Consider the following 11097-nt stretch of genomic DNA (forward strand, 5'->3'; position numbering starts at 1 on the left):
TATTTGGAAGTTCACCGTTCACGTATTGCTGAAGCCTGGCTTGGAGAATTTTGAGCATTACTTTACTAGCGTGTGAGATGAGTGCAACTGTGCGGTAGTTTGAGCGTTCTTTGGCATTGCTTTTCTTTGGGATTGGAATGAAAACTGACCTTTTCCAGTCCTGTGGCCACTGCTGAGTTTTCCAAATTTGCTGGCATATTGAGTGGAGCACTTTCACAGCATCATCATTCAAGATTTGAAAGAGCTCAACTGGAATTCCATCATCTCCACTAGCTTTGTTCGTAGTGATGCTTTCTAAGGCCCACTTGACTTCACATTCCAGGATGTCTGGCTCTAGGTGAGTGATCACACCATCGTGATTATCTTGGTCTTGAAGATCTTTTTTGTACAGTTTTTCTGTGTATTCTTGCCACTTCTTCTTAATATCTTCTGCTTCTGTTAGATCCATACCATTTCTGTCCTTTATTGAGCCCATCTTTGCGTGGCTCTGTTATTCAGTTCAGTTCAGTCGCTCAGTTGCATCCGACTCTTTGCAACCCCATGAATCGAAGCACGCCAGGCCTCCCTGTCCATCACCAACTCCCGGAGTTCACTCAGATTCACATCCATCGAGTCAGTGATGCCATCCAGCCATCTCATCCTCAGTCGTCCCCTTCTCCTCCTGCCCCCAATCCCTCCCAGCATCAGAGTCTTTTCCAGTGAGTCAACTCTTTGCATGAGGTGGCCAAAGTACTGGAGTTTCAGCTTTAGCATCATTCCTTCCAAAGAAATCCCAGGGCTGATCTCCTCCAGAATGGACTGGTTGGATTTCCTTGCAGTCCAAGGGACTCTCAAGAGTCTTCTCCAACACCACAGTTCAAAAGCATCAATTCTTCGGCGCTCAGCTTTCTTCACAGTCCAACTCTCACATCCATACATGACCACAGGAAAAACCATAGCCTTGACTAGACAGACCTTAGTCGGCAAAGTAATGTCTCTTTAGAAAGTAGCTATTAAAATTTTAAAGTGCATACATCTTTCTCTGTCTTAAAAGGACTTTTCTCTACCTTTGACGTCTTCTTAACCACCCCATCTGTCTTTTTATTCACTACTTAAAACTTCCTTCTCCAATTCAGGCCCAGCTACTTACTCTCACTAAAAACTGCTTTCAGTTTTTCTCAGTTTACTGAAACTTTTTTCTAAATTGTCAAACATCAAGTTCAATACCCTCTTTTCAGTTCTCAACTTCATACGCCTCTCTGTAGCATTTCATTTGGCACTATAGACACTCCCCTCCTTAAATGCTCTGCTCTTATGGCTTTGAAACTATACATTGGGTCTCCTATCTCTCATATTTCATTTGTCTTCCACCTGTCTAGAGGAAGTTTTTTTTTTTTTTAGGTTTCTATCTTTTATCCTGATACCTTTATACTCTTTCCTTAGGCAATCTCAGCCACACCAGTGTATCTAATTACTAACCTTATTACGTCTAATAATTATCACATCTATGCCTCTGCCCCGAACCATATCAAATTTCCCCCTTGAATTATCAATCGTTAACATTTATACACCATGTTCAACATTTATACATCATGTTCTTCAACTTACTGAGTTACAGAACTCAATGTTCTTTAAAATTGAGACAGTGTTCTTAACCTATTGTCTATTTCAAATCTATCATCCTATTCCCCCAACAGCAACTTTTTCCTGTATTTTCCATCCTGGCATGCCCTGTGCCCTCGAAATTACTCAATTAATTTTGTTATCAATACCAATATGGTAAATTAAAGCCCCTCAATTCTAACAGCTAATAATTTAAAGAATAAAACTGTCATATTCAGATGCCTATGGATGTACACTTACAGAATCCAAATCAGTAAAACAATTAGCTCACTGGTTTATTATCAACATATAAATGTTACTTGTATTTCTAATTACCAGCAACAGTTCATTTTAAATAAATTGAATATAAAATACCTATATTTTATTTTTAGCTTTAGATATATTATAAATGATATTATAAAATATCTGTTATATATTATCTATTATGTTATATTGGAGAAGGAAATGGCAACCCACTCCAGTACTCTTGCCTGGAAAATCCCATGGACAGAGGATCGTGGTAGGCTGCTACAGTCCATGGGGCCACAAAGAGTCAGACACGACTGAGCAACTTCACTCACTCATTATGTTATATGTTATCTATACCTATTAGTATATATAATTATATATTATATCATAAAATATCTATATTTTGAGTATAAAACATCTATAAACTCTAACAAAGATGTACAAGACCTAACTGCAAAAAACATTAAACTTTATTAAGCAATAAATGAATTTAGAAATACGCCCTGTTCATGGGAATACTCAATATCATAAATATATCTATTTTCCCTAATCTGATCTATACTTCTCAGTATAATTTCAATTAAAACTCCTAATAGATTTTTTTAATAGAACATGATTTTAAAACATACATGGAAGAGCAAGAGTAGTCAAGACACTCCTAAGACTAGGTTGCCCTCCCAAAAGCAAGACTTTTTACAGAGCTACAGTAAATAAGACATATGACATGGGAAAAAGGATAAATTATCCAATGGAACCAAATAAGAGAACTTAGACCCCCAAAACACAATTTATCTACATATAATTTTGCTTGTAAGACAGGTAGCAACACAAACCACTAGAGGAAGAAGAAACTATTCAATAAGGGAAATAGAACTACTAAATATTTATGTGGAAAACAATGAAATGGATCAAACAAAAATCAATTCCAGGTGAATTAAAGATTTAGGTACAAAATGCAAACCTTTAAAACTTTCAGAAGGAAAAAAAAAGAGATGGAAAAGTATCTCTCTTTCTTTGGGGTAAGTAAGCAAAAACATCCTGAAAAAATGAAAACTGTGAACCACAAAAAGGCAGATATATCATACTAAAATTAAGAACTTATACTCATCAAAATAAAGGAAAAAAAAAAAAGACAAGCCACACCCAGGAGAAGGCATAGGCAACACATACATTCAAAAAATACACAAAATTACAAGAAATTTCTACAAATAATAATAGATAAACCACCCAATAGAAAAATGGTCAAACATTTCATACAACAGGAAACACAGATGGCCAATAAATATGAAAAGATGTTTGAACACATTAATTATCAGGGAAATATAACCTTACTGAAATAATATTTTATACTCACTAGATAGGTAAAAATTCAGAAAAATTAGAATATCAAGTTTTGAAGAGAAAAAATAATGGAAAATCTCATGCATGGCTCATAGGAGTACAAGATGATCTGACTTTGGAAAATAATTTGATCTTGAAGTTGAACATTTCATATCTTATTTTCCATAAATTCCACTCTTCAAACTACCTTAGAGAAATGTTTGCCTATATACACCAAAAGAGATACATCACTATTCATAACAGCATTTGAAATCATCGGTCACCTCTTTCTTGAAACTATTTTCTTCCATTAACTGATATGACATCACTTCCTTGTGTTTCCTCCTTTCTTACCATTCCTTCTCAATCTCTTTTGCTGTTTTTTTTTGTTTGTTTTTATACTCTCCAAATATTGGAATACCCTATCTTTCAGGTCCTTCGATCTTCATTTGTCTTGCTGAATGATCTCATCCAGTCCCATGGCTTTACCACCTGCATCCTCCAAACTCCACCTGGAATTGCCGGAGTTTTACATTATCTAAATAACCTATTCAACATTGCCACTCAAAGGTCTTGGAATATAGAAGTCATTCATGTTGTTCTCCTTTTCAACACCGCAGTTCCTACCTACTTTGAAATAAGGTGTGACCATATGACCGAGTATGGTCAGTAAAATGTAAGCAAAACTCTCTTAAGGTAATACTAGTAATCTATTTGTAATCTCAAAGTTAATGTGGCCAAAGAGAATCCCACCTGTACTTCTCTGAATCTTTCCACATCTCAGCAAATGGTACCATCATCTATCCTTTGCTCAGACCATACATACGAGTCATTCTAATTCTCTTCTATCCCTCAACTCCAGACAAATTTATTAGTAAGTTCTGTGACTTTGCTTTTAACATAGATATTATATCCAAAAGTTTCTCACTGCCTCCACTGCTATTATCCTAGTCTCAGCCACACTATTTTTGATACATAGAGGAAAACTATGTCTTCTATTTAGTTCCCTCATTTCCAATCTCCTTACCATGCCCTAAGGCCCTTTAACATCTGCTTCTGCCTACCTCTCTCTCCATGATATCTAAAGATAATCCAACCACATGTGCCTTCTGCAATTGTGCGAACATGCCATGCCCAAGGTCTTTACATTTGCCATTCCCTTCTGTCTATCTGGCCTATCTTTTCTAATCATTCAGATCTCTGCTCAAATGTCACCTCCCCAAAGAGGCTTTCCTCATCACTCTATTTAAAATATAATAAATTCCAGTCATTTTACAGGTTAGTCATGAATTTACTGCTCCAAATTCACTCTTTAGTGTCTGCTCTACAAATATGGAGCTGAGTCTTAAGTATCTTTATTTTTTGTCAAGATGTTAAACTTTGTCATAGAAGATACTATACAGATATTATAAGAGGAAGGGGCTTCCCCTCCTGGTTCCAGTGTGAACTTAGCATGTTCCTGCTGTGTAGGTTCTCCAGCACATAGCTCTCGCAGTGCATGGGCGGCAGAAGCACCCTAAGGCCAGCTTCCCCCAACACTCCCTTTCCTTCGGGAAGCTTCAAATCGGAGTAGTTCTGGCCAGACATCTCCCCATGAACAGCTTTCCTCAGTACTCTAGAGCACAGACAGATAAGCATATTCTTAAAGATTCAGGTAAGAAATATTTTAGCTTGCAGGTCATAAAGTCAGAACTCTGCCCCTGTAACAAGAAAACAACTACGGTCAGTAAGTAAATCCAGGGAGCTTGGCTGTATTCCAAATAAACTTTACTTGTAAAACAGATGGTTGGCTCACAGACCATAATCTGCCAACCCCTGCCCTAAAAGGCATATTTCCCACAAGTTCTGAAGGATGGATTTCTAGTAAGTTCCACGAGTGTGGTATCAGTGACTTCTCTGCCATTCAGTGAGATATCGTATGGAGATAGTCTCTCTCCAACAAGGTCTCAGAAGTTGGGGGGAAAGGCTCTTTCTTGGGCACTGGATCTTAAGCCTACCTAAGAAGCCTGGTTGCTTCTTAAAACTACTGTTCTTATATTCTTTAGAGTTTTCTTTAGGCTAATTCTCCTGATATAGTTAGTTAATCCTATTAAACTTTCCTCTGTTCAAAATACTTGTGACTTCTGTCTCCTAATTAAACTGATACATTCTCCTTATGCTGCTTTATTTATCATTAACTGAAACTATATTATTTGTGTTTGCTTACTTTTTAATTATCAGTGTCCTTCATTAAAATGTAAGCTCCATAAAGACTGCTAGTTTTCTCACTACTGAACAAATTCCTACTACCTAGGCACACTGTCTTGTCGTAAGAGATTCACAACTACTACTTGGGAGTGACTGAATGATGAGTCTTTGGTCACAGTGGACCACATTATATTTTTATAATTTCAACTCTTGGATTATATATAACAAGTGAAAAAAATGACTGCCTCTTGTTTATATCTGCTCTGTCAAACACACACAACCCTAACTCACTCATATTGTTCTGTGTCTCTATGGTATTCCTTCAGTCTCTACTTCAAAATTAGTACATAAGCTCTTTGAACACAAAAATTCCACCTTACGGCTATTTAAACTTGTGAAGTTTAAGTACTGTAAAACAGAACTCTCCTGATACATTTTACAAGTATCTCAGAAGAGTGAGAAGGATGGTAGCCTCTCTTTAGGCCTTACCTAAAGTTTCCAAAGAGTAGTAATGACTGTTTCAGCTAAAATTGGTACTCTGGTTAAAAATGTCCAAAATACTTTTAATAATAATACTTCAGCCCCATTATTTTAAAACAGTTTTCAAAACAGAAATTGGTATTATTTTTTAACCAACCAGTCTATAATTTCTTAATGTTTACCAATCATTCCTTGTGAGTCTCTAGCTCATTCTCTCTTGCGTGCGTGCATGCTAAGTTGCTTCAGTTGTGTCCGACTCTGTGATCCTATGGGCTGTAGCCTGCCAGGCTCCTCTGACCAATAGGATTCTCCAGGCAAGAATACTGGAGTGGGTTGCCATGCCCTTCTCCCCGGGATCTCCCCAACCCCAGCAATTGAACCCATGTCTCTTTTGTCTCCTGCATTGGCAGGCTCGTCCTCACCACTAGCATCACTGGGAAGCCCCATTCTCTCTTACGTATACAATAAAAAAGCACTTGCCAATGAATCAGTCAACTTTTCTGTAGGCTCATCTAAAGTGGATTTAACCTCTATTCTTCTATATTTGTGGCCTTTCTTGTTTTCACTAGAGAATACTGTAATAATACAATGTTTGCTGGGAAGTTCAGAACAATACCATAACATTGGTAAATCTAAGGATCTATTGTTCAAATTCATCCGAAACAAGTAGGAGACACCGGACAAATTTTAGTTTTGCTTCATTTCCCTCCTATTTCCTTGATTTGTTTCTGCTGACTTGAGATGGATAGGGAAATAGAAACTGCCATAGGGCCCAAAAAGGGGAAACAAATGAGTAAGAAGTCTTTGGTGGAAATCACTTCTTGGTATTCTCAAGCAACCTGAAGAACTGAGACAAAGCTAACAACCCTGGTAAAACAATGACCTCCCATTCTTTCCTTCTAATACTGCCTCACACTGAGTATCATGTATCAGTAACAGTAAAGGCTGTTCCTATCAATGGCAAGAACTTCCATTCAGCTTCCACAACCTCTTGTCCCAGAATATCAAGTTTCCCCAGTTGCTACCAAGCTAAACCTGCGCTTTCTGTTTAGGGCTCTGTTACATTTAAAACAGCTTTAATTTGTCCAACAGTACTATCTCTGTCCTTGATTCTAATAAAAGACTTCCTATCAGAGCCAAAACAGCTACATAAAACTTTGAAGTTACAGGAAATTTAAGAACAAACAAAAAAGAAAGGAAAATGAAATATCAATGAGGAACTTTGGGGGATGTACAATTTCTACTGAGTCTATAACAGTACAATTTTGATTGGTGAGAATATTATATTTTTTTAATCAATGACATGAATGGGGATATTTCATTTTTGTTATATTACAAATTTCAAGGAAAATTAAAGCTATGTAAGTCTTCAGGAATATTAAGCCAAACTTTTCAAACTGCAGTTGGTAAGTTTTCTCCTCTTGCCTTATACTCAAGCTACAGGAGTAAATTATTTTCCACAAGTGAAAACAATTGCATAAAAGACTGCCTGGTTTCCAAAACATCTGCCATTTCTAAAAAGTCCTAATATGATTTTCACTCAGATAGTATAAATGCTAAATTACCTCAACAGAAGTCCAGCAAAACAAGTTTGAAGGAAACCAGAAACAACCATAAATAGCAACTTTTAAAAGATGAGAGTAAATTATTTTGGTTTTTCCATCTAGCATCATTGTTCAATTAAACTTTTACCTTTCATTGTTAACAGTGTTTTTGGAAAAATCTGTGGGAGTGTAAGACAGCTTTCCTAAGCTTAGCCCTAGATAGCATTAATCCAGAATTGTCCACTAACTTGTGGAAGTAACATTTTGATATGACTAAATATTCTAACAACTTGTATTACGTGCAGTGCTATTGATGGAAAATTATCTGGGAGATCAGAAATCTATATTAGAACACTACCTCCAATAATGGCTGGCTTTGTATTTACAGATAAATAATCTAACCTGCCTAAGTCTCAATCCTCATCTATATAATGAGACTAAACCAGATGATTTTTAAGATTCTCTTCAAGCATCATTCTACCTTATTCTTTCCTACCACTTCCACTATAGTCCATGGATTTCACTGCTTCAGCAAACATTAAGTACCTACTGTGTCCCTTGGCACCGATACTGTTCCCTTCCCTCACTGAATTTATGTTTTAATTGTCCCACCATGTATTAAAAAATGAGTAGCCAAAAAAGAAGCTTCGATTTAAAGGAAAAACTAAGAATGATTTTTAAGTGGTTTGTTTATTTGGCTTAGAATTCATAAAACGATGCTTTTATGGATTAGTATGAAACTCTACAGGGGCTTCCCAGGTGGGGTAGTGGTAAAGAATCTGCCTGCCAATGTAGGAGACATGGATTTGATCTCTGGGTCAAATCAGGAAGATCCCCTGGAGTAGGAAGTGGCAACCTGATTCAGTATTCTTGCCTGGAAAATTCCAATGGACAGAGGAGCCTGAAGGGCTGCAGTCCATGGTGTCACAAACAGTTGGACATGACTGAGCGAGTGAGTACCAGCCACATTAAACTCTACATATTTGATACTGCCCGCAAAAAACATTATTAAAATATTCTGACTAATGCAAATCTATTAGACCTGCCACTGACATACGCCTTAATTAAGAGCAATTACCAATATATTTAGGTACCATTTCTTGGCAATAAAAACAAGGAACATCCAAGACAAACAGGTGTGATAAAGTCAGCCGAGAGTGGGCAGACTCTCAGTTCAATCTCTTACATGCACAAGGCTGAGTAACAGCAGTCCGTGTTGATCCATCCTTGTCAACTTTTAATCCTTATGACTGATGAAAACATGAGACATATGTTTATTTTTAAGTGTATACTGGTGGCTGGCTTCCTTATTTTCAGCCCTTCTTTTTACAATTGCACAGAATTCATCAAATGTTTTAAATACAACATCCAGTTCATGATACTGACCTTGAGGAAAATTAAGTCCTGGAGAGAGGTAAAGAAAATGAACAAATGACAACATGAAAGGCAGAATATGGTATATTGAGTAGCCAAAACTCAATATACTGCCCTCTGTCAATATGAAAGTAAATAATAAAACTGAAAATAGAGGAAATAAATAAAGAAGGGAGCAAGAGGTAAGACAACATTTACTCAACACCTAACAGGTGTCAGGCACTGTGCAAGCAGTTTTCACTTACTCTTTTCCAGACCTCTAAAACAAGATAATATCCAAAACAGATGAGTATCTACGATAAGAGAACTCCACCCCCCTTCACAAAATGATTCCATAGCTTAATATTCTAACGCAAACGCTCTGTTTATGTAATAATCATTCTAATCAAAATCAGTATGTGGAACTAGAGGGGATCTTGGAGTAACTACGTAAACCATTCATCAGACACTTGGGTCAGATGAGATAAGAAGCCTGTTTAGTGGCAGAACTGGGATCAAACCAATTTTCAAGGCATCTATATACTACACTGCCGGCAAGTGTTTAGGGAAATTTAGTGATTCGTTTTTGCTCTTCACTATGTTACTCAGCACCTGTCCATTCGCACTTTTATTAAAATAATCATTAAAAAATCCATTTACACAAATGGCTCAAAATCGTCAAAGAATAATGTGTCATTTTTCTGTAACACGGTATTTGTAAAACCTACTGATAAGCAATGCCGTCCTCACAATGATCTCAGCTGCGAGGCGGGCTGTGTGTCTGTTTTCAGGGACGAGAATCAGGTCGCGGAGGTGAAGACCGCCTCGCAAAAACCCCGCGTCGAAGATCCCGGCCGGGTTGCCCGGCCCCCAGCGAGCCGCAGCCCGCGAGCCGGGCGGGAGGACGGAGGATGAGTGTGCAGTAACGTGGCTCCCGCGCCCTGGGCTCGTCGGCCGCCCTGGCTTCGCGGGGCTGGTTCCGAACGCCGCCCGGGTCGGACCGTTACGGGGTCTCCCGGGCCGCGGAGCCCCGCGCGGGCCGCCCCTCCCCCACCGCGGCCTGAGCCCGCGGCGCGGCCGGGACCCCCGCGGCTCCCCGCGCGAACAATACCGGGGTGCCCCGCGAGGCCGCACGCCGAGGCCCGCGCCACCCCGCCGCCCCCGCGCCGCGGGCCCTCGCAGAGGGCGTCGAGCCGCAGGCCGCGAGAGACAGCCCCGCGGGAGAGAGCGAGAGAGGAGGACGTTAGTCAGGGGGTTCGGAGGCCGCGGTGCCCGCACCCTTACCTGACTCCAGGTGATAAACTCGTTGGTGTGCGTTTCCTCCACAAGCGTCCACAGCTTGCTGAGGAAAGCCGGCACATTCGAACTCTGCTTCATTGTTAACGAGGCGCAGGAATTCCAGATTCTACACCCAAACGCGGCGGTAGCGACGGAGGCGGCGGCGGCGGCGGCAGCTGCTGCCCGAGAACGCCCACAACGCAGGCGCAGCAGCTCCCGGGCCCCGCCCCCCTCCCCGGCCCAGCCAGGCGCGCTGTGAGGCGGGGTGGCCGGGCAGCCGCACGTGACGGACAAGTCTCCAGTTCGGCCCGTGCGCACTGGTCCCGCGCGGGTCCCGTTCTCGGCCAATGCCAGGAGCCGACCGCACAACAGGGAAAAGCGATTGGATGCTGTAGACGGGGAGGGGTGGGAGCAAAGTGGGGGGCGCTGCCCTCTCATTCGCCTTTTATGTGGGAGCTCTCGCCTTAGCGGACCTTGGGCTTGGGAGGTTGTGTTTGGTTGTTTCACGTGGGAGCATCTTTGGGTGTGTGGCCTATGGCTGGAAGGCTACAAAAAGTCCTCAGGAGCCTTTGAGTCATAAGTTTGGTAGGCAAGGTTGTAAGCTGCGCTAGTCAGGCAGGAGGAAGTGTAATAATTCACGTGGGGAAAAAAACAGCTTTCAAGCATGACTTGCTAGGCCCCAAATTGAAACTGTCTTAAAAATAATGACCCTTTTCCTTAAATTCTCATCAGGGAAAAAAACCATTCCTTTAAAATACGTTTATCAAAAATAGGAATTTAAGTAACACACTCCGCATGTACTGCAGTGATCCAAGAACTGTAATAGGCAGCTTACATGTTTAATTCAACAGACACAGAATGCCCAGTATGTGCCCAACGTAAAAAGAAATAGTATCATTTATTCTCTTTTAATCATTTAAAATAATTGTTCCTGTAGGTACTTTACAGTTACGTTCTTAAAACAATTGTTCCTGTATGTCCTTTACAGATTTGGTATGGTGGAAAAAATATTAGGCAAGGAGTCAGCATATGAGTTTAGACCCAGTTTCAAGGACACATCAGTGGATGTTTAATTACACTGATAGTGTGTCTAATTTAAGCAATC

General features: G+C 40.0%; 1 protein-coding gene across 2 annotated transcripts in view; it reads right to left on the reverse strand.

The window, feature by feature from the left end:
* The window catches only part of HSF2 (heat shock transcription factor 2), a 39492-nt gene extending 29279 nt beyond the window's left edge, over positions 1-10213 (reverse strand). For both annotated transcript variants that reach the window (XM_040239021.1, XM_040239022.1), the window contains exon 1: positions 9999-10213. In XM_040239021.1, the coding sequence (XP_040094955.1) occupies positions 9999-10091 (93 nt within the window). In that variant the 5' untranslated portion in view covers positions 10092-10213. The remainder of the gene's footprint in view (positions 1-9998) is intronic.
* Positions 10214-11097: the final 884 nt, after the last annotated feature.

Source organism: Oryx dammah, unplaced genomic scaffold (assembly GCF_014754425.2).
Source record: "Oryx dammah isolate SB20612 unplaced genomic scaffold, SCBI_Odam_1.1 HiC_scaffold_4, whole genome shotgun sequence".
Classification (NCBI taxonomy): domain Eukaryota; kingdom Metazoa; phylum Chordata; class Mammalia; order Artiodactyla; family Bovidae; genus Oryx; species Oryx dammah.